The 24,436-nt window shown below is 43.1% G+C and overlaps 1 protein-coding gene across 1 annotated transcript; it reads left to right on the top strand.

Moving 5' to 3' along the window:
• The first annotated feature begins 924 nt into the window (after positions 1-924).
• On the top strand, positions 925-22,011 carry SLC30A8 (solute carrier family 30 member 8). The gene is made up of 8 exons (XM_054192732.1): positions 925-1,004; positions 9,007-9,211; positions 13,125-13,263; positions 17,144-17,297; positions 17,806-18,007; positions 18,403-18,508; positions 20,715-20,849; positions 21,866-22,011. The coding sequence occupies exons 1-8, from the start codon at positions 925-927 to the stop codon at positions 22,009-22,011; spliced, it is 1,167 nt and encodes a 388-aa protein (XP_054048707.1).
• The last annotated feature ends 2,425 nt before the right edge of the window (positions 22,012-24,436 follow it).

The following is a 24,436-nucleotide window of genomic DNA, read 5'->3' as shown; positions in this document are numbered from 1 at the left end:
CTGCCTATTTCTAATCTCTCCTGCGAAGGCAGCGCATGGGTAGGGATCTCAATCACAGTCTGTTTCTGCCAAGAATACGGTAAAACACAGACAGGCCAGTACAAAATTTCCCATTAGCGCCGAGGAGCTTGTCTGCGGCCAGGCTGTGAGAGGTGAGGCTGGAGGTCTTCTCCTCCCCTCCAGGGACTGCGGCTGTCGACAGAACTAACAAACTGAATAAAGCAGAAAAAACAACCCGCAGTCCTTCCCGGTGAAATGAAGATTTCAATAACCTGTGTCGCAAACAGCAATAATAAGCAGTCTCTTCTGTTTCAAACCGTTAGGAGCAAACGTGCCAGGGGTAGAAATAAGTCTTTAGAGCGATCGCTCAGATTAAAGAGGCTTGTGCTGAGCCGGGGTGAGGGAGGTGTGCTTTCCTTCAAAGCCGAGCAAGCAGAAAGGCAAACAGTGGTTTGACTGTTTCCAGGCAAATCGGGCCGTTTTAATCACCTTCCATCTCCCCCTCAGCGCGCCCGTGCGAGCGGGTGGGTGTGCGCAGAGCTGGGCATGACCCCCAGCCGGCGAGGGGCAGAGCACGCACCCGCCGCCTGAGCAAAGAGCACATCACAGCAGTGAGCATGGAGGGGGGAAAAAACAAACAAACAAAAAAAAAAAGCAACGAAAAAAACAGAGGGAGGCCCAAAACCCCCAATCTGACGTACTCAGCAAGTTGCTGTTTGGCATGTTGGTGACGCCACCGGCGCTCGGAAAGCAGCTTTCTCTCGCAGGGTGTTTATTGAGGAGATTATTAAAAGCTTTCTCATTTAAAAACATTTGGCCGAGACTTCCACGTAAGTTGGGAGGACGTTTTTGCCCACATCCACTTCCAACAGAGAAAGGAGAGTTTAAGGGGGGGGAAAAAAGCAAAACCTCACCGACTTCCTGATGGCTGCCAAAAAGTGTCTTGAAAGAGCTTGCCTTGTGAGTGAGAGGGACACCAAGAAGTACTCCTTGGCCCTAGACAGGTAACACAGCTCTGTTTCCTTCACTGCCATTGCTTTGTCTTTGAGAGCAATACGAGATCTCCAATCTGCTGCCGCGCTGCTGAAGTCAAGGTACGAGAATTTCACAGCGCGTACAGGGAATACCTTTCACTACTTTCAAAATGTTTTGTTTGATTTTTTTTTTCCTTCCCAAACTTTCCTATTAAATGTTTGATGCATTTACTAGACAGCAGCCTGATGTGTCTGCACCTGTGATGGATTGAACCAATCTACTGTTGAAGCGAGTGTCTCCTGCTATGTATTTTATAAGCTTAGTGGATTTATTGTAGGATGCAAAACCTCATGGATTATGCTGCAATTTTAGGCTGAATTATAATAGTGCTATTGACACCATGTTTGATTCAAGCCTCCTTCATGCTTGAATGTCTAAATAATCTATTCAGTGTGAAAGAAACGCGATGCTGTTAAGGACTCGATCCTGCAAAACTTTGTTCATGTGAATAGTCTATCAGACTTGAAGCTCATGTACCCCTCGTGTGCCAGAGGTCCTGTGACTAAATGCTTGCTTGAGTGAGGAAAAACACTCTGAAAACATATGACATGCTGTAGCTTGGGTTAAAAAATGAGTATAAATGTCTATCACAAAATAGTTTTGCCGTTGAACTTGTTTTCATTCTTCCTCTTGACTCAGACCAGCACGTATTTTTAAAAGAAAATAGCTGCTCAGTTACAGCTTAGCACCTCTTGACATTTCCATTATCTCATTGGTTTTCAGGTTATTTATTGCTTGGCTCTCTTAAAATGCGTGGGACAGAAACTTGGCGTAAACACTGTCAGTTCAAATGGAAATCTGTCTCTCCATGTTCTTATACTGGGGTCACTGCCATCGTATTTTAGTTATTTGAGTGTCTGGGTTATTATTTAAATATTATTACATGGCTCCATAAATACACATGGCACTGTCCAAAATGACTTTTGTGGTGATATTTATATTCTAAAAAGATCCCATATGATTCTGCAATTCATTTTAGTTACTGAAGACGCTCAGATCTTTTTTGATAGTTTGCAATTTTATGGGGTTGGGTTTGAGGTCCTTGCCACCTCTGGCCCAAGGACCTCTCTGGACTAAGCCTTTACACACTGCAGGAAGGCATGAAGCGAAGAAGCCCTCGGTTTCCCTGGATCACCAGGAGCAGGGAATATCCCCTGTGAGAAGAGGGGCAGGACGTGCACTGAAGGCAGTAGCCTCCGGCAGCTCACCCTCCCATCCAAGAGCTGACTCACTGTCTGGAGGAGTCAATTTCTTTCTGATAATTATTTCTTAATTTAGGATTGAAGTTGGTTGGGGTGAATCTCTGCAACAACTGCAGTTGTTGGGCTGATATTGATTGCTGCAGGTATGCCCAACAGCCCCCAGAGCCTGAAGGCCAGTCCCAGGAGGGCTCCATAGCAGAGGTCCTGAGACGGATGAGTTACTCCAGCTCCCCGGGAGAAGGGGGACTTAACGTCCAGGCTTTTGTGTGGTTTTGTGCTGCAGCCCCTCTCAGCTTTTCTTGCCAGGTGAAGTTTGATTAATTGCATGACCTAATTACTCCCGTCCAGCAATCACCAGAAAGGGGAGGCTGAGAATTGGGGTCTCCCCCCATTTGGAAGAGCTGGCAGTGAGGGGGAACCCGTCACCCTGCTCCCCCTGGCAGCCCAGTGAGCCGGGGGGCCGGAGCCAGCCCGCCGGGGATGCAGCCCAGGGGCCGGAGCCAGCCCGCCGGGGATGCAGCCCACCGGGGGATGCAGCCTGCTGGGCTCGGGCTTGCACGGACCGGCTGCGTGCACAGCTTCAGGTGTCTTAAGCCGATCAGTAGCAATAAGCTTATCTTAGCCTTTGGTATAAATTACCACATTTTTCCCTTTCCCTGTGTGTAGGCTTAATGAATAGCTCTAATGCTTTCAACAGAATTTATTTTGCACACAAATTGCCTATTTCTTTGCCATCCCCCAGCCTCTCTCTTTTTAATAAATGCCGTTATTACAATGCACAGGGAACAAAACTGTTTTTATCTTAACCATGTGAGTAGGAAGTCTGAATGCAGGCCCCGTTCCCTGCACACAAGGCTGTGGGGGAGAGCGTTTTGTACGTGCCAAGCCCGTCTGTAGTCACTAGTGTGTTTGGATGCCTTGAGGTCTCCCATGCCAAACTTGAAATGCTTACAAGGGCATGAGCTTTAAATGAGCTCTCTGAGAATAAGGTCAGCTGTAGGCTTGTAGGATAATTCAGATTGGAAGGGACCTCAGGAGGTCTCTGGTCCAACCTCCTGCTCGAAGTGGGGTCAGCCAAGAGATCAAACAAGGTTGCTCAGGGCTTTCTCTGATCTAGTCTTGAAAAAAGTCTCTCAAGGTGGAGACCGCATGACCTATCTGGGCAATCTGCTCCAATACTGAATTATTCTCACAGTCAATTTTTTTTTTCCATATATTCAGTCTGAACCTGTTGGGTTGGAAAGGACCTTTAAAAGTCATCTAGTCCAACCCCCCTGCAGTAATCAGTGGATTTGCATTAGATTGTACTAACTACACTGTGAAGTAGATTTTGGCTTGATCCAGCATGGATTTCTGGATGTCTGATCATGTTCTTCATATGTCATTATGGTGGGATTTTAAATTCCATTGCACAAGTGAAACTGAAGACTTCTATTCTCAAGGCTTTTGTTTTAATTTTGTCTCTGAGACAAGAGACAAGGGAAAAAAAGGGGAGGGCAATGTTGAAAGAGGGAAAGATGTGTAAAAACCTTAAGGCTTGTCTTCACGTAAAAGTTTTTAACACAGGGCATTAATGTGACCTGTAGTTATACCTATCTATCAGTGAAGCCTTAGGTTTGTAATTGATTCCTGTCTGCCAGGCTCATACCAGTAGGCAAAAAGTTTGAAGTGAGCCTGGGAGATGATTTCTTCGGGTGGAGATTGATTTTCTACAACAAGCACATAGGGAATGTTTTCTTCTTTTTCTGCCTTCCTGCAAGTGACATGAAAACTCTTCTGGGATCAGAGAGTCCTCATCAAATAAAGGCTTTTCACGACTCCTTGTGCTTTGCAGAAGCCAATGCTTAGGAAAACTTTAGGTGTTTCTTGTGACTTCTGAAGGGTTTTACCTGTGGGCCCTCTGGTTATTGTCTCCTTTGTACTGGCTTGCCAGCTGGTCCCAGGAGCACGCAGGATCTTAGGGGACTTGGCAAAACCCATCCCTTTGCTTTTGTGCTCGCGTTAGGTGACATGGGGACCCTGTGGAACGGACTGTGTCTTCCCAGTACTGGGCACACACCATCTCCATTGTGCCCACTCCAGTTATGCCCATTTCATCTCAGAGAAAATTAGAACTGAGATAGTAAGAGGTATGAAACAGAAATTAAATAAGTAGGACACCAGCTCAGGAAATCGATGGTTCAGGTATATAAGAATGATACATAAAATCATGGATGATGTGATGAAGGTAAACAGGGAATGGTCATTCCTTATTTCTAACAGTACAAGAACTAATTAAAATATCAGGCAGACAGCTTAAGAGTAAGAAAGGATGAATTATTTTTACACAAATCATAATTAAACTGTGGAACTCAACACTTTCAAGTCAGCCAGGTTCCTGGAATAAAGATCTGTAAAAGGCTATTAGACACAAGCTCTGGTTCAGCCACCTCCCAGCCTCCAGGTTTGTGCAACTGGTGAGCAGTACCGCTCTGGACATGTTCCTTTCCTGTACTTTGTCCTTATGTATCCTCTCACGCTCACAGCAGAATTTGGATACTCGGCTACATGCACCTTTGGTCTAACCCAGTGCAGCTGTTAACGCACTGTTATGCAGAAGGAGATTTATTCACAATACATTTACGCATACATGGCCAGGCCCTCAAAATGAGACTAAATAAAATAGCCATAGAAAAGGTTCCCATCTAGTAGACATCTAAATGTATGCAAATATATAAGTATTTGCCTTTGGTTTGGGCCCACGATAAAGAAAAGGAGAATCTGGACAGCCAGGCTATAAACAGGGTCTTAAAAGACTTGGAAATATTCAAGATCGGTTCATCACTTGAAATTGGAGTGGTGCCAGCGTAAGGGACGTGACTATGGCTCTGATAAATTTTTCTCTGAAGGCATTTTCATTATCCTTTCAGGCACCAAAAATTACTCTTTTCCCTTGTGAAGGAGATGATCTCCTGTGGGAAGTGCAGCGATTCCACATTTTGCTCTTTTGACTGGTGATCTCATAATGGTCTAGGAGGATGGCAATTATTCCCGTCAGCCTGTGGATCAAGGCATCCAGCAGATCAAGTGAAAACAAAAGGAAGTTGTAATCAAAAACTCTTGCTAATGATTTGTATGGAATCTGCAATATGTATTAATATTTTCTCCTTCCCCCCTTCCGGGCATGACTCAGTAGGAGCCTTTCTGTGACATTCCCCCGACTATCTTTTTTACAAAGGAAAGAGAATTTGAAATGGAGAAAAGATTATTTTTTAATCTGGGACTCTGCTTGCAGTGTGCCGGTGCAGAGACGTAGCTCAAAGGCTACATCTTGCTCTAACACACTCAGAAGGGGTTTATGGTTTGACAGAGCTGATCTCTGCACCTTGAGCTTTTGATTCACACATTTATAAAACTGTCTCTTAGATTCTTTTAATTAGTGGCAGGCTGCTCTTGGAAGAAAAAAATAATGGTTACGCAGGGGAGCTGGCAGGAGTCTTCCTAACTCATCGGGCCAGATGCTGCTCTGTGAGTTCAAAGGGAGCAGCGGATGCTCGCCACCTCTGACAACCGGGCCGCTTTTATTTAGGTACCCTTTAGACGGAAAAATGTGACATTTGTGGGTTTACGCTGTCTCTGTTTGCTTTTGCATCTGTTCAACAAGATCTGCGGACAGTGCTTTCCTACCCCTCAGTGGTACTCTGAGGTTCTGTTAGCTGACAGAGAAACTTGAAGATTAAAAAAGGGAGAGGGTCACAAAGCGACCTATTTTGTTAACAGCAAGGAAAGGATTCGGTGGCTCAGAAATCTGCAGGGGTAATTTTGGCATCCCTGCCCTAACAGGCTGTTGAGCTGATCATGACTCATGTCGTTAAGATGATTTTAACGTTCCATGCCAGCTGATGAAAATTGAGTTAAAGGGAAATTAATTTTACATGCAAAAGTACAGAAAAGCATTGGAAGTTAACTCCAGAGAGGGATCACGAGAAAGAAAAACTTGCATGCCCTCATCTCCAGTGAGAGAACTACAGTATTTTACTCAGCCATCTGGAAGGAATCAATTTGTGGTACCTTCTGAGTAAAATTCATCAGCAAAATATTGTACATCAGTGACACGGTGCACACGAGGAGCCTGATGAATGTAAAACCAAAGGACTGGAGAAGGACTGGCTAGCGGGGACCCTGGCTGCCAGATGGGCAGCCCATTCCCCAGTCGGCCCAGCTCCCATGTATTTGTTGTTGCGGGAAAAATAAAGGAAAACACTGACAAAAGGACTAAGACCAGTCACCGTCTCCAGGCATCAGGCGTTAAATCTGACCAGTTGCTCTTTCAGATGAGCTCCTCATGTACAGGGGGAACCGGTCGCCGCCGCTGAGCAAACAGAGACCACATGCTAACCTGGCTGGGAAACAAGCTGACTCAGGGGAACACGTTGCATCCTTGGAACATCTCAATAATATTTACAAAACCAAATCCACGCTGATTATCTACAGTTGCAGGGTTTGGCTGGCAAGGTGGGTCAGCCCTTCTCCTTTCGCCAGTACCTCTGCGGTGCTGATGAACACAATGAGGGGCCAAGACATCCGCAGCTCTGCAGCTGCCTTTTCTGCTCGCCATCGGTGGGGTGTGAGCTGTGGGGCACCTGGCAAGACTTTGGACCCGCTGAGCATCTGCAGCTCCCTCAGGCTGCCCAAAAAAGACAGCTGGAAAAAGCTTGTGTTTTCAGTGCAATTTTTTTCCTTGACATCGATTACTGCAGATTGGCAGCCACTGGCACAATTTCTTTCCAGCAAGATTTTAGGCATCTTGACATTTCCATAAACAAGTGCAGAAATGCTACAGAAAGTTGCCAAGATCCATCCACTTCCTTGAGCACAGGTCTCCTTCCCACAACTGAAGAAACAACTCTTCCTGGTCCCAAAGGAAAGTCCTTAGTCAGAATGGGGAAAAGAGGAGCAAAAGAGAATGGGAATGGGGAACTGGGGGCAGCTAAGCCCAACCCCACATCATGCCACCATAGAATCATAGAATCATAGAATATTCATGGTTGGAAAGGACCTTTGAGATCATCGAGTCCAACCAGACACACACAAAAAAACCCAAACCCCTACAATCTCTGCCACTAGAGCATGCCCTGAAATGCCACATCTAGACGTTTCTTAAATACCTCTAGAGATGGTGACTCAACCTCCTCCCTGGGCAGGCTGTTCCAGTGCCTGACCACTCTTTCAGTAAAGTAATTCTTCCTAATATCTAACCTAAACCTCCCCTGCCGCAACTTCAGACCATTTCCTCTGGTCCTGTCATTATTCACCTGGGAGAAGAGGCCAACACCCACCTCTCTACAGCCTCCTTTCAGGTAGCTGTAGAGGGCAATGAGGTCTCCCCTCAGCCTCCTCTTCTCCAAGCTAAACATGCCCAGCTCCCTCAGCCTCTCCTCATGTGACCTGGTCTCCAGACCCCTCACCAGCCTGGTAGCTCTCCTCTGGACACGCTCCAGCACTTCCATGTCCCTCTTGTACAGAGAGGCCCAGAACAGGCTAATTACAGACTTGGAAATAGCCGTAGAGTTTGTTGCATGTCCAGATAGGCTTGTGGACTATGGTCCTGCACACGCAGACCTCAAATAGCTGTTATACGTGGTTATATGGATGTTACGTGTGTGCATCTGGGCTGAATTCCCCTTTTGATGCCACAGCGTGCTCCCACAAGCCTCAGTACACAGCAAGAGGTGTTTCACCAGCATTAGGAGCAGCGGTGGCAACAAATGTTGTACCTGGAGAGACATAACGTTTTTCAGTCGAGCCTCCTGGGACAGGGCTTAGGGGTGGGTTTTTGGCCATTTGTTTTCTTGTCAGTTGAAAGGTAAGGAGGAGGGAAAGTCCTTGCTTACCAAACTGCCTTGGGAGCCCAGTATCTGGGCTGCTCTGACCAAAGCACCAGATGTCATGGTCATCCAGGAGCTCCTGCAGTCACAACGCAATGTTCTTGGCCCCGGACCTCTCTACCCCATCCCATACTCCCTGCGCGGGAGCCCTGAGAAGGACAGTACCGAGAGTGTGCCGCAGAGCCGATTTGGCTGGGAAATCACCTTTGTGATGGAGCAATGCTCAAAGAGCTGCTTCTGCTGAACTTCTCACCTTTCTGTGAAATCAGTGCCACAAAGGGTCAGCATACTATGGAGAATTCATTTCTTTGATTTTTTTAAGTGCCTTTGAAACTTTTGGACTAAGAGTTTCTTAGCTCAGGCCCTGCTGGAAGACTGATTTTTGTACATACATGGAAATTGGAGATAAAATAGTTCTGCATGCAAAGAGAGGAGAGAAATATCTTCAGTCAATTATATTTGAGAAAAAGAAGATTTTTTTTTTTTTTAATAGTCTTCCTAAAAAAGCTGCTGGGAATAGAAAACTGAAATTTTCCATAGAATTGTCTCCATGTTATGCTGAATTTTGTTACTGTTTGTACGAGGTACGACTTTTTGAAAATCATACGGTGTGCATAAAACACACAGCCTCAGAAAGTCATCCTGTGCTTCATAAACTGCTAAATGGTGTAGGAGAGCCCAAAGAGCTGGGAAACACAGCCACAGCAGTCATTTCATGTGCAGCTCCCTCCCGCAGAGCCCTGCTTGTGCGAGCTAGCCTCTTCTATGACCTGCTCCGCTGTTCCCAATGCTGCTTTTATCCTTTGAAAACATTAATTACATAGTTTCTGGGGCTGCGGGGCTAGACGCCCAAATAACCAGGGTTTTTCTTTTTTAACCTCCTGTTTCTTTCAATCCTGAAGGACGAGTCGGCATCAGAAGAATGTAAATGAAGAGAGGCAGCAGCAGGAAGCAGAGGCTACTGAAGCTAATCCAGAGTATCACTGTCACGGCTACTCGCGGGCCTATGAGAACAGAAAAAGGGAGCAGCACCAAGCCAGGAAGAAGCTCTGTGTAGCATCAGTAATTTGCATCTTCTTCATGATTGCTGAGATTACAGGGGAGTATGTTTGCTCAAAGAGAGCTCGGTTTGGTGCCCAGCACAGCCGTAGTCGTGCCCTTCTGCACATACTCTGAGTGCAGGGACCCGTGATGCACCTATTTTATCCTGCCTGGGATAAAATAACTCTCCTTTCCCCCCAGTCTCTAAAAGGATGGTGGGGTTTTTTTAAAGTCAAATTATCAAAATATTTTCATATATTCTTTTAAAAATTGCATCTGGGTAGTAATACAAGGATCGGTTAATGGTGTAAAGTGCTCTCCCAGGTCTTTAAGCTCGGCTAAAAGTGGCTGGCATATCTTAGCATCATGTCACAAAAGGTTTCTAATAAATCGAGTTACATTTTTTGGAAAAGATTAAAAGATTTTGCATGTTTATCCAGGTCAATGAAACCTCAGCAGATGAAGGCTGCTAGCAGCAGGAGCCGATATTAAATGCAACAGTCTTTGCAAAATCCAGGGAAATCCAGGGCCAGATTCACCATCTGCTTTTCTTCAGTTAAGTCAATGTATTTATACCAGGGCACGTTTATCTTTTAAATTGGCCTGATGGTGTGTCTCTGGATCAATGGAAGATTATTCCCCGGTCTAATTAGCTTTCACTTCTGGACCCATCCTGCAATATCCAGTATAAGTTTTTGGCTCGCTCATAGAGCATTAGCTTTCTTTTTTGTCCCACTGATCTGCTCTCTGCATGGCTTCTGTGGTATTTATACCTACCTGATAGTTCCTGGCTCTTTAATTTCCCTTTCTCCGCAGTAAGGTGAGGTGAAATAAGGCATGAGGAATGCCACTGGCTTTTGCCAACGTGTGCCCCAGGGGACGTAACAAAAATCATCCAGGAAGCCCTCCGAAATCCATGAAAATGAAAGAGAAAGGCTTTGTCTTCCCCACAGGTGGGAAGTGGAGGCAGCGAAAGAGCTGCTGCATTTCTGCCTTCTCCCCTTGGCTGCCAGACCCAGCAGGGACTTCTCCAACTCTCCCCTCCCACGCGCTTCATCCGCGCGAAGCCTTCTTGTGTCCAGGTCACGTGCATTTCCCCGACGAAAACCAGTGCGTACCACTCATCTCCGTGCAGCAATTTCCAGTGCCAGAAGTAACGCGTTATTAGCAAAACCGTATAATCAGTAGGCTTAAGTTTGGTGAATGCGGCAATGCTAGAGGATAATTGGAAGGACAGATGATATGTTAACTAAATGTTTCATTTTGCTTAATGAATCACATGGCTTTTTTGCAGTGACAGCTTAAGTAACAGGCTTGAAGACCATTTTGCTTCAGACCATTAAACTTTGACAAACCAGTTATTAACTGCAGTTACAGACAGCAGTCTATGGAGATTTTTGTAATTATGAACCATACATTTAATTTTTTTGATCGTTAGGCTAGACAGCCTGCGCCTGGTGATTGACCATTGAGTGACTGACAATTTCTACAGCTTTGTGGTATACAAAACTATAAACATCCATTGTGGGTAATAGTAAGTCATAAAGGCCACTCGTTGGAAGTATTGATACCAACCAGTAAAAGCCTATAACTATTCCACTGGCTTTACTCTTGAAAATAAAGAACATGTTCCCCTTCCTTCTCCTCTTAAGGGCAAACAGCTTCCGTGGGCATTATTATGCTAAACAGAAGAAACAAAGCTGCATGACTTGCAAAGAGGTTGAAAAGTTGTGCTTCTTTGAATTCCTAGACCTTTCCTGTGATGTTTTTGCTCAAACCATCTGTGCTGGCCCTTACTGCTCTCCCAAAAGGGGCACTGTTGGCTGAGCCTGATACACCAACTGTCTCCGAAAGACAATTATCTTCTGTTCTTCTAATGCAGATCCATCACAGTCCCCCTAGATTTGGAGATATCAGTCAAACCGATGACACCCTATGTACAGCCCTGGTATAAAAGTGCTTTCCAAGGATTTTTAGTGCCTAAGGACCAAATACGGATTTCAAAGTACTTTATTTCCATTTGGGCACTAGAAAGAGAGACAAATCCCGCATGTGTCCTCATGTCAAAAAGGGATATAAAGACTTGACCAGGTTGCTAAGATAAGCAGACTGAGATCTCAGAAACTCACCCAAGGCATTAGTTATGCCAGCAATACATAAAATAATAATTTGCCAACATTTTTCAAAGACGGCAGGCTGGAAGCAAGCTTTTGTAACGCTGTCCCGCAGAACATGGAAATATGGTATCTAAAATGCAATAGGGCTTTGCAGGCAGCTTGTGCTCTGCATATTTGTTTGCTGAAAGATAGCTGTTGCCTTGGTTGTTAACATCTGTGCATTGTCAGACAAGCCTGTTTCCCTCTGCTATGCAAAATTGCTTCCCACTTGGGAAACAATTACCCCGCAAACAGTGAAGATCTGGGAGCTGTGTCATGACCAAAAAGTATATGTGCATTTACACCTGCTCATGTTCTGGGAAATCCCCATTCTGTTGAATTTTTCATTTTATTGCAAGGAATGAGATGCCCCCAAATTCTGCATTCATGCCTGCTCCCTTTTGGGAAGTAACTTTCAGGCAGCTGTAAACGGGATGCACAGGGAAGCAACAGAAAAAATAATGTATGCCCTATATGTGCAATATACATTCTCCTGCAGTGACAAACCATACAGTATTAGGTATTCTAAAGGTATTCTAATCTAAAATCTGCATATGGGAGGAAATTAAACAGACAGTCCATTCTGCTGGCATGAAGACTTTCCATCTATAAGGAAACAAGAAACACATCTACATGTCCCGTTGGCAGTGGTACCTTGCCAAAGGTTTGAATGAGGCATTTTATGATGTTTTTCAGGATTCATTGATTCTCATATGGGTTGTGGTCAGGAGAAACAGGCGAGCCGAAATTAATTAAATGATTGAAGAAGGATGGGAACATATTGCCAAGTGCAGAAACTAGATGTTTTGGCTCTATTATTTCACATTTCAATTTTTCTATATTTTCACTCTGATAAAACGATTCCCCTGCTATAAGAAGTTGGCAGGACAACTCCCTGCCTGTGATCCTTGTCTTCTACAGCCGCTGGCAGCTGGGGTAGTTTAGAGCAATATTTTAGTTTCTTTGGATTTCCCTTTAGCCCTGAGTCCTGGTTAGAAGAATTTGGCAAGAAAATAATATTTGGCAAAATAATATTTGGATAAAAGACATGTGGTTTCAGATAGCCTAAAATGGCTTGGGTATTTTTCAGAATTCACATGAAACCAAAATACCCCAAAGTAAAATGACATTCAGCCACATTTTTCCAGCTCTAGAAGCAAAATTAAATCATGCATTACAGATGCAAAATGATAGATTAGTCCTGTGAACAGAACATTTTTCTTACGCCCTCACCGAAATGGCCGGTTGTTTATCACAGCTTTTCTACTGGGACCTTTCCTTTTATTCTTATTTCAGTGTTGCCTGTGACAAATAAACAGTTGGGCATCCAGCTATCCAAAACTCAGGAAGAACATACGTATTTTCCTATAACAAACAGGAAATGAATCCCATAGGCTAAGTCTCTGAGTTTTTGTACATACATAACAATATCAGTGATCTGTGAAGACATAGTGGGAGGATACTGGAAATGTGATCCCTAATACTGCTTTTCACCAAGGAACCTCATACTAAAATAGTCACACTAAACCAATCCAATAGTAATAAAGCCACAGCACTAATGTATCACAACTCTTATTGTCCTTAGGACTCTCTCTGTCTCTCTAGGATAAAGAAAATGACCTTATTTCTTTCTATGACTTGCTTTCACTGCATGAATGAGGTACAAATGAAACTAATTTGAAGAGTTTTGAGCCATGTCTGTGATCACTGAAAGCTGAATGTTCCCTTTGATTCACAGCAAAGCAGGTCTCGAGTTTGATCTGGTTGACTCAAACGTCTGACCGGAGCCGTGATACGGACGCGTGTTTCACACAGGTGGGCAGATCGCCGGGAGCCTGGCGGTGATCACCGACGCGGCACACATCCTGGTGGACCTGACAAGCTTCCTGATCAGCCTCTTCTCACTCTGGCTTGCCTCCAAACCTCCTACCAAGCAGCTAACTTTTGGGTGGCACCGAGCAGGTAGCAAAAAGTGTCACAGTACGAACATGTGGAATGGGAAAGGGGAGTCATCACAGCCAGGCGCTGGAAAACGTGCTGGTGTCCAACGTAGGTCTGCAGCTATACAGAGACAGTGCACGAATGTTCTCAAAGCCCCCAGGACACATGACAAACAGAGCAAACCACTGAGCTTCAAGGAAGTAAAGAGCACAGATATCTTTTATCTACAAATGTGTCTTTCAGGTCATTATTTAACAAAGTTTTGGGCTGGTGGTAGCTTTGGCTGCGGTAACAGCAACTTCTCTCAGTGACTTGAGTGTGAGGAGAACTGAGTCCTCAATCTACTATGAAACAGAAGTTTCTATAAAAGCATCAATACCTATAAAAATGAGGGGGTTTCTCCATTTATAGGATGATAACATATAGATAACATATATAATGTTTTATGTATTATATAACAACAATGTTATATTTGTAGAAAAGTGAGATTCTTTAACATTTACCGCTTTCTAAATCCTCTCCCTGCATATCTCTTTATTACTGATACTTTTTATCAGATGGAAGCACTGGTAGGTTTTGAAAGTTCTCTGTCCTCAACCAAAATCAATATATTTAGAGATGACACCTAATAACAAAAACCTTACAAGCAAACACAAGTGCTTTTACGAAAGACCAGCAAAATATTAACTATGAGAAAAAATTTTCTGGGGGTATGATTCTCTTGAAGACTTAAACACCTCAATATCAGTGTCTGCACATAAGTGAGCATGTGTAAGGACAGGGTCCAAGTTTCTGATATATTCAACAGAAATCTAGGCTCCATTCAGCTGCCTAGGCATAGAGTGCTACATTCATGGGGTTATAGGGAGACTTACGCATGGGAATGGCAGCTGTGGCACAAGACACACAGGAGACTGCACAGAACGCCAAGCAAAAGACGAGAGAATCTCAAACGCCACCAGACCCACATAGTTAAGAAACCAGGATGTGTTCTCAGTCAGTCAATGGAGCAGGAAGCTGTATGAATCACCATTAATTTGATGTCCATTGTCCACAACGGGAGCTTAGTCACCTAGATCACACCTGTGTATACACATTTTAATTTAGCTGTCTCGGTCTGGAAATGAATCCCATATTGGCTATCTTAGGGCTCAATTTAGTTGCTCATATGTAAGGTATCGATGTTATTTCAAATGTCCTAATGTGTTCCACAGTATCCAACTGCCCCTCTAGAAGGCTATGGGTCATCTATACATCTTGTTTCAAGTCACACATGGAAGTGTCCGTGTATCTCAAATGGCTCTAGACACCTATGCACCTGAACCAAGGACTCACATGATAAAAGCTTCAAGGATGTTCAATATGAGGGTCCAGAAGCAGCTTCTGAGTCAGAATGCCTGCAGGCTAAGCTTGCCTATAGCTTCAGAATGTGCCAGAGAAGACATATGCCATACTCATCCGGTCTTTATATTGCTCCCTCAGTACATTCTGCCAGCTCTCTGGAAATGGGCTGCTGGATGAGGGGGAGGTTTAGTATGACTGAAGTGTGGCTGGCAGTATGTTGCCAACACACAGCTGAATTTTGTAGCCTTAGCAAACTACTGCTTTCCATCAGTTGACCCATAATTACTTCTTGTGTTTATGCTCTCTTAGCCTGGGAATAAAGGAAAGTAAAAGAGAGACTTCTATCTTGCTGATGAGATAGTAGGCGGGTTCAGCAACCTCATGTAACTTCACCCTCAGTTTGTGTTAGATTTTTTAGTCTTTTTGTCATTGCAATGCAAAACTTCAAAACCAATCTTTTATTGCCTTTTTATCCCGGTAGCAAAGAGAGCCTTACATCAAATGCCAGTGGCTATTTAATTGCATTCCATGATAGTTATCCTGTTTCTTGCTTATTTTCCCAGCTATATTTCCAGTTAAATATGCAGGTGGGTGCCTTAATAGAGCAGCTGAGGGCAATCAGGTGGGTGGCAGAGCCCTTGTGCGTTGACCACCGAAGTCTTGCAGCTGCAGCCTTCCATGACACTGGAAGCTGTTTTTTCACTGCTTTTCTCAGACTGATAGATAGGGTTTGTCATGCAAAGATTGTGTATGACAGGGCTCGGGTTTAGCAGGAGCCATCTGAATGCCTCCTGTCTTCTAAGCCAGAACCAGGCTGCAGAATCAGTCGAGACAGCAGTTCAACACAATCCTTTGGGTGTGCAGCTACCTTCAGCAACGTGCTAGAAGCATAACGCTGAAGGAGACTGATAGTATGAGCCAGACCTACTTCCAGGTAGGAGAGTTCTCTTCAATCTCAATTTCTTTATCTCTGGTAGGATTTGGTTTCCCAAACAATCCTGTTGTTTGCTGTGCTCTGGTACTGCTAGCAGTTCTGAAGAAATGTAACTGGGAACATCTCTTGTAAAACATCTCATACTACTGAACTGGTCTGTAAGCTTAGCTGAACTTTTGCTAAGATACAACCTTGAAAAGTGTTTTCACCTATGTAGGTAAAGACGATGTCTAACATTTTCAGCTGTGGAGTGTATGCACGCACGCACACAGACATTCATGCAGGTGTTCGCAAAGGCTGTGGGCTCCTTTCACAGCAGTGATAGCACAGCCAGCAACAACCAGCTTCAGTTGGGCCAGGTTTGCAGGATTTCAACCTGTAACTTGCAGAAAATATAAACACCAGGTTTATCAGAAAATATAAACACCATGCTTTATGTTAGCTTCTCTCTATCTACTTTCGAGCAAAACTGGATTTCTTTGTCAGTGCACTTTCATTCGTTCTTTGTCAGTTTTAGACAAAACAGTTATTTTGATAAGGATCTGGAGCCCGGACTGCTGCAAAATGTGTGGCCCTCATAAATACATATTTAAAATCATAAGTTGAGTTTCAGATGCTTTCATGGACTGACAGTGGAGGTCTGTATAAGTGCTTTGGTCTTTCTGGCTACCTACTGCCTTTCCATTTACGGTGAACTTTCATTTTCCTTGGTATTGTCTCAGTTGTGCTTATAAAGTGCCACATTTACCCATTCAAGTCACAAGCCAATTACTAGTCCCACATCCTATTAAAAACATGCTACTCGTTCATACGAACACCCCCAGACCTCGCCTATGGGAATGCAATAAAAGGTGGCCTTGGGGACTGGATTTATTTGAGCCCAACTCAGAGCGAATAGAGACAAAATTAAATTTTGCTGCCCCAGGGAAAAAATAACTTGCTTTGTCCTCATAACTGCCGGTGGTACAAAAATGATTTTCTGGCATTGGCAGGAGAGAGGAAGGAGAGGTTTTGCTGGCAGGACCTCGTCGGGGGCTGTCACTGAAGTGTGAGGTGACGAGAGGTGTGCAGAAACAAGAGAGGCTATTGGAGGGTGCTTACGTCTGCCGTTGGGTTTGGGAGAGCCATACCTCTCTCCTTCCCTCCGGCCTCTGCTCCCGTGACCAAGATAATCTTGTTGGGGAAGGAGGGCTGGTTCCTGGGGTCCTCACACCATAGTGGCAGGGCCAGGCAACTATGTAAAGTGTAAAATAATTGCGCTTTTATCCTTCCTTTCCATTACAGCTCCTTTTGCTCCTCCCAGAACTCCCCAAATGATCTTTTTCATCTCTCCAATTTCTCCAAATGCCCCATGAACTCAACACTAGAACGGACACAAAAGTAGGAGCAGGTGGAACAGGGTTAGTCCCCCATTTACGTAGGGCTGCCCTGGGCAGCCGTTGTATTAGCTATGACCAGAAGGGGCTTTGGCTCATTCTTTGTGAGCATCAAGGCTGCCAACACACAAGAAGTAACTCTCCTGGCTATAAAGCTCACAAAACTGGAACCTTTACCATCAACTTCTTAAAATTTCTTGCATTTTTGTTATGACTCTTGTTAAAATCAGATTGGTTTAATTCCTAGAAATTCTGGGAGCTTTGATGTCTATGATAATCGTTTGGCTGGTGACTGGTGTGTTGACGTATTTGGCCAGCATGAGGCTGCTACACCCTGATTACGATATTGATGCTACTGTGATGCTCATTACCTCTGCTTGTGCCGTGCTCGCCAACATCCTGTAAGTTACTTTGTTTTCCACTCCATATAACTCTTGAACCTGCTGCTGTGTTTCAATAAAAAAAGATAGAGAGATATTGGCCTCAAAAATATTAAATGTTTATGAGTTTCATGAGAACATAGAATGAGGTAGAGAAGAGAGATCCCGCTTCTCATTGAAGTTTGCAGTTGCTCTCCTCCCTTCAGGTACCTGCCACACTGGGAAGGGAAATTATAAATGCACAAACTCCAGGAAAAGATTAATCTCCGTCTCACTTTTTATTAGATGTCAGAACGTTCTAGAACTCTATAGAAAATGAGGCATCATTAATTCCCCTGTTCACAGACTTTCTTGTTTGTATGCAAAACACTGAGACACCTAGGAATTATCTGCTTAGCCGCTCTGCGTTTTTACTTAATGTGTTTGATTTTACTATTCATCATTCAGAAGTGAGAGGATTGATGACGTGTGTGACATCACCGCTTGCAGAGGTGCAACAACCCCACTGATATCTTTACATCTCTTGCAGACTTAGCCTGATTCTGCACCAGACCAGCCATGGGCACAGCCATGGGCACAGCCATGGGGCACAAGCCAGGGAACATGTGTCGGCCCCTCTGGAAAAAGCAGCCCTGAGCAATGCCAGTCTGCGGGCAGCCTTTGTGCATGCCATTGGAGATCTATTCCAGAGTATTAGTGTGCTAATTAGCGCACTTATCATCTTCTTTAAGGTTAGTTTTATTAGTTCACTTGCCTTCCTTGCAATTAAGGATAACAGTTATTTTCATAGCATTGTGACACTGGGTACTATGTAAATATTTTCTCTGTCTTAATGATATACATTGTAATTTAGACAAAGACAATTATACTTATTCTTGGGAATTGAAATGGCTATTGAGAATGTAACACTTGGTTCCTGGTGTTTCAAGTGCAAGGAGGATACTTCAGTGTCTCTCCCTTTCTTCGTCTTCATTCCCTGTGCTGAGGCTCCCTAACTGGCAAAGGAGGTCAGCACTCATTCTGTACTAGATGAATGCAATGTACAATTCTTTGAGATTAACTGATTAAAAATGGCAATAACCAACAATAATGAAATTAACAAAGTGATGTGTTCATATTTTTCTAGCCAGAATACAAAATAGCTGACCCAATCTGCACATTTGTGTTTTCCATCTTTGTTTTGGCAACCACCATCACCATTTTAAGGGATATTTTGATTGTGTTAATGGAAGGTAGGACCTGATTCCAGAATCAATAGTTACATTTTGGTTTTTTTCTCTCTCTTTGTCCATAACGCTTATACTTGCTAACAAAAGTATAATAGCACACTTCTCTATCAATTTCCAATATTCTTATAACTCTGATCATAATTTAATCCTAATTACAATTTTAATCACAACTGTTTTCTACCATTGCACTAGAAGACTTATACATATGCCAGTTTTCATAAAAATCTGTTTACCGGTGTTTTGCTAATGAACTCCCGGTGTGTTCCTAAAACTAAGTTGCTTTTGTTTGTCGTATGTGTAGCATTGCTTTTTATCAGCCCTTTGGCGTATGCAATGTCTACTCACTTTGTATAATTCTTTACCCATGTGAAATACAAGTCTTTGCCAAGAAAAAAATCCAAAGAAAAAGACTGTGCTTTGAACTGTGTCTGTGAAATAGACTGAGTGCAAGAAGCAGAAGTTTAAAAGATTTTTAGTTACGCCAGTCTAGAAAAGCAAGCTGATGGAGCTTTCCAGTGGTGTTCAAGTGCAAGGGAACAGACAATTCTCAGCATATCAGCAGCAAGAAGAACAGGCTTAGCAATCTTTAATCCTGTCAGCTATGGGCCTGAACATTTGATTTGCAAGGCCAAATTGCTTGAGCAGTCATAGATCCATGTTTTTGCCTTCCTTACACTGAATAATACAATGCAACCTCTTTCTCAGCTATGAGCATGTAAGGATTAAAGGGAAAAGTGTAGGTTTTGAATGGCTATGAGTTACTCAGTGTGACTGTCTACATGGCTATTTACTTCTTTCTTTCACTTTGCACCTACTTCTGTTTCAAGAAAGAAAATTTCCAATATTGTTTTACAGTAAAGCTTCATTCTAGGGTTGGTTTGCTTTCAGCGATTGTGAGATAGAGAGACATTTGTGTAGAAGTGTACCTAGACAGAGCGCAGCAACTGGCTGCATCCTGGCTGTCAAAAAATCAGATCTCTTGATTTCTGAAAAATATCAAACTCAGGACTCTCTTTCTCAGAGCAGTGATTTCCAGCTTCCCTAAGCAGTGCTGACATGACAAAACGGGCAATGCTCTGTTCCCCTCTGCAGCAGGACCAGACCCTCTCCCTTTCTGGGGAGGTCTCTGAAGCTATTCTCCTACCTCTGAAGTAGTACATTCTGCCCATAATTTTCTAAAGAGAAATTGGATGTGGGAGCTGGTGTTGGAGGTGGGTCTTACCCCACGCATCCAGCCTGTCCCGGGATGTCAGCCCCACAGCCCCTGCGACTGACTGTGCCACGCAGGCACTGACTGTCCGTGGTTTTCTCTAAAGAGCGTGTACATGTCAGGATCACATTCTGCTAAGTCAGTACTCCATACAGCGTATCATTCTTGTAATAAACGGATAGGACAAAGCATACAACAGTGAGGTCATTAATAATTACATAATTATCAGTTACAGTATGAAAGACAAAATTAACTAATACTGTGCATATCATACATAATGATGGCATTAAAAATATTTTTATTTTACTGATCCAAGTGAAGCATGATGAGCATAGCTATTCAGGTGGATGTAGAGGTGCATTTCCAAACTCCCATGTCTCTCTCCAGAGAAGATCTGCAGTTAAATTCCTTGGTCAAATCTAGGTTCAGATTTAACTCCAAATTTCATATCGCAACTCACCCCATCACAATTGTCCTCACTCCGAATGAGGGTCATCACCACCATCATCTAAGAAGGAAAACTCACTACTCATTAACTAGACCTGGGATCTAATCTCATCTAAGATACCAGAGTCAAACAATTTTAATATTTATGTTTGTCTTTCCCTCTCTGTTAAACAGATGCTTCTCTATTGTGTAAATGTATTGAGGACAGAATCCCTCAGAGGTGCTCAGGTGATGCCATAAAATCTGTGCTCACAAAAGATGTTGGCGTAAAGCTATGACACCATCTGGCTAAACAACTCACTTCCCTCCGTAAACAGGACCCTCAGAGTATCTCCTAAGACATGCATCAGTTTCATTCTTCCATGGAGAAGAATAAAACAAGGGACAGGATTAAATTTCACAGTGAACTCTAGACAGGCTTTCTGAAGTATCGAATGTTTTTATAGAAGTTACACATCTAACTGAATAAAGATCCATTCATGATGCATTTTCATGTAATGATCCTTGTTACCTCTTAAAAAAACTTTTTTTCCACCAATTTCTCCTTTTAAGGAACATCAAAAGGACTTGCTTATGATGCAGTGAAAGCAAGAATTTTAGCAGTTGAGAAAGTGGAGTCTGTTCACAACCTTCATCTTTGGTCTCTGACAATGAATCAAACTATTCTGTCTGCTCATGTTGCCACAGGTCAGTAAATTTCTGTAAACAGGGAGTAAGTATTCAGCTGCTGCCTAGTAAAGGTCAGTCTCCCCTGATTGGGATACAACTGACTGTATATCTGTTGCTTGTTAAAACAAATGTCATCATTTTGTTGGAGAAATACCACCGCCAACAACAAAAAAAGGTCTCAAATCCTCCTCCCAGAAATGTTGCCAAAACAACAGGGACCTCTACTTAGCCCAGAACTTGAAAACTGCAGAGTCTGTGCAGCACGGAAGTAAACTGCAAGATATTTTAAATGAATTAAAAGAATTGGACCCAGGCTGGATTTTTCTCACAATATCAAATAGATTTTGGAGTGGATTTGAGAAGCTTGAAAACTGTTGATCCCTGTAAGAAAAAGTTACAGGGCAAATCTGCATTCCTAATGCATCTCTAGCTGTAAAACAATCTTTTAAAACATAGCTTGGAGCATACAGGTATCTCCAGGGGAACAGTTCATCTTTAAAAATATTTTTTTTAAATTTAGTCCTTATCCCTATTGACAAATTGTCCACTACCCAGATCAATTTTCTTGTTTATCTGTTTGCTTTGTACATGCTAAGTTTTATTTAAGAAAAAAATTTCACCTGTGTTCGGCCAAGAATGGGTTCAGAAGCAAAGTCCTCCATGGAGTCCCCGCTTCCCAAAAAGAGTGAGTCTATCAGCCACCCAAATCACTTGGCACTATTGCTACTCCCTGACTCAATGAACTAATCTTTATTAAGTATTCCTGCTTTCCTCCAGTTTTCTGCCAAACTGAATTTCTTTGGTGATTACTCTTAGCTCAGCTCTTGCCAAAATTGCATATTCTGACCACATTTGAATGAACAAACTTTTGCTGACATGCAGGTTCCTGAAAGGAGGATAAAAAGGACAAGAAACACTTCCCAAAGCAAACTTCTTGTTAGAAGTTTGTGAACAGTTTCTGTCAGTAAACACTTACTCTTCTTTCAAGTATTATATTATATGCATTTTGATAATTTTCTGCTTGCCATCTACAGCAGACACAGCGGACAGCCAGAAGATTTTGAGAGAGGTTACTCAAGCCCTGTTTGAGCACTACAGCTTCCACTCCGTCACCATTCAGATTGAATCGGGAGAGGACCAGAAACGAGACTGCGTCTTCTGTCAAGACCCCAGGGATTAAAGGGAGCCGTATGTTCTGCAAAATAACGATCACCCCTGTCACAGGTCAACGGAGACTGTATGTGCTGGTTGTACGTAATTGATTAAAAACAAATGGTAATTAACTGAACTAAAAAGCCCTGCCTCTGTGAGCAGGTACCGTCTACCAGGAGAGAACATGTATTAGGTCCATCCATCAGCTAGATTACCTGTCCATCAGCGGTTACTTTCAATTACAAGAGAAAGTATCCTAATTATTCTTGACTAGAGCGGCAGATTGGCACTAAAGCAACATTTAAGACTGCCTGTTTGTGATCACAGGTAACAAAAAGCTAATCAACCTCCAAATTACCAGCAGGCCAATTATCACAAAACGTAATGAAATGTAAGTTTGGTGTTAGTGAAGCTCAACGCTTACTCAGGATAAAAGAGAAAATTTAAATTAGCAAAAGGGATGAAGAGATCTGGGAAAGAAAGAGAGGCTGGCATGCACTTTCCTGGCCTTTTGGCAGACAGTCCTCCTCCTGCATATTAAGGGAAGTATCAGATGTGCACTCTGTTCTGCAGCGTGGTTCACAAGAGGATTCTCTCCATTGACATTTGGCAAATAGCTCTTTGGTTTTTTACGTAGCCCTATCTGTTTTTCAGTTATCCCTCAGCCAAGCTCTTTTCTGCCTGACCTGGGCAGTATTCTCTACTATCAAGACAACCCATAGCTCATATTGCACTACATCATGGTAAGTTGTGGTGGAACATTTGTAGCAGATTTTTGGGTGTCCGTGTCACAAGGTACCACTGAGTCGTGACAATATAACAGACCAGGTGTCCTGGAAAAGGGAAAAATAATTAGGACAAGGAAAGACTGTGGGCCACTGTGAACATCAGGTCTAGTGTCTTTCATAGCATGGCCTGTGGGTTGTTACCCAGTAATGCTACATCCTTGAAGTTATATCAGATAATTAAAAAACCCTTTGGCATATCACACAGCCATTCATTGTACGGGGAAGGGACGTGCTTCACCTTCAAGCAGCTAATTCCCAGATTCCTTAACAGGATGTGTTAAATCTTCTTCTTCTGCATACCTGGCAATGGTTACTGCAAAACTGGGAACAGAGGGTCAGGTCTTGTTGCAGTGCCTCTATTTTTGTCCAATCAACCAAATTAAATTCTCACCTGTTAGCAAAAACAAGGGTTGCACTTCAAAATGCATGCTCAACCGCTTCTTCAAAAAGCAACTTCAATTCTGCCCTTGGCCATAATAGTGCAGCTTCACTTTCCATGCAGAACTAGATATAGTGTTTTCCCACTCCACAATCCTCACTCCCACAGCTGTAGGGCTCATTTTATTAACAGGTTTGTTAGAACAGAATAAAGTATGCAATACCGAGTGGTACTGAGTTTCCAGGCTGACAGCTGGAAAGAGCATTGTGTTATTAAGGTATAAAGAGGCCTTGCTTTTTAGGGAATTCAGTTTTATTTGCAATAGGTTCACATTAGTTTTCTACTTTATCATCCTAAGGAGATTAGAATTTATTATTAGGGGCTTTTGGCTGTGGATAATACATAACTATGTGATGATAGATTGATGTATTAAGCTGGCATTTGTTACCTGGTAGGGGGAACAAGAAATTATTCTGCTTTGTGGAGGCATCCCAGAAGATCTTAGTCAGGTAAACCTCCCACTGAAATCAGATACGGTATTAAAACACAACACCCACTAAGAATTTCATGAGTATCTCATTATTTACTGGCTTGAAAGTGCTGAGAACATAGCAGTGGTATTCAGTACAGTGATAAAGGCAATTCTTGCCCTTTACAGCTGAAATTTCAGAAGATAAGACACAGATAAATCAAAGCACAGTAAGAAACACTAAATGAAGAAATTAACTCGTATTTTGTCCGGTTTCTCTGCTGGTATAATTTAGCATAGTTGCCTCCGACCAAAGGCAACTCACCTGTGCTTGTTAAGTAACCTGAGCATCCTTTTCATTAGTTGGGGAGGACAGGTTAATAGTATGGCCTTCATATGAAAAAAAAAGTCTTTCAAAATGTTTTGAATACGATGAGGACACAGACCTGGATATAATCAGGAATTTAGGGGAACGGTTTTATGGTCAAGGACAATGTAGAAGATAATGAGTGGGTGACAGAAGCATCCATATAGGACACAGATTCGGTTCTGAGATTTAGGCTGAGGTGGAGATGAAGACCAGAAGTAGCAGAACTGTGGAAAAGCTGGATGGAAACAACGTAAGAGGGGCTGGAAAAGAGAAAATTCAGCAGCCAGGACCAGGACTGATGAGGTTATTGTCCAAATGAATTGAAAAGGGTGGAGAACTCTTTAATTATGTTTTGGAAAAAGGAGCAGTGAAATATAGAGACGTGAGGAAAGAAGGAGTTAATCCAAAATAATGACCCTTAATGGAAGGGAGAGGGGGAAAGTTGAT

This window comes from Rissa tridactyla, chromosome 2, assembly GCF_028500815.1.
Source record: "Rissa tridactyla isolate bRisTri1 chromosome 2, bRisTri1.patW.cur.20221130, whole genome shotgun sequence".
Lineage (NCBI taxonomy): Eukaryota > Metazoa > Chordata > Aves > Charadriiformes > Laridae > Rissa > Rissa tridactyla.
This window is presented reverse-complemented; position numbering and strand designations above follow the sequence as displayed.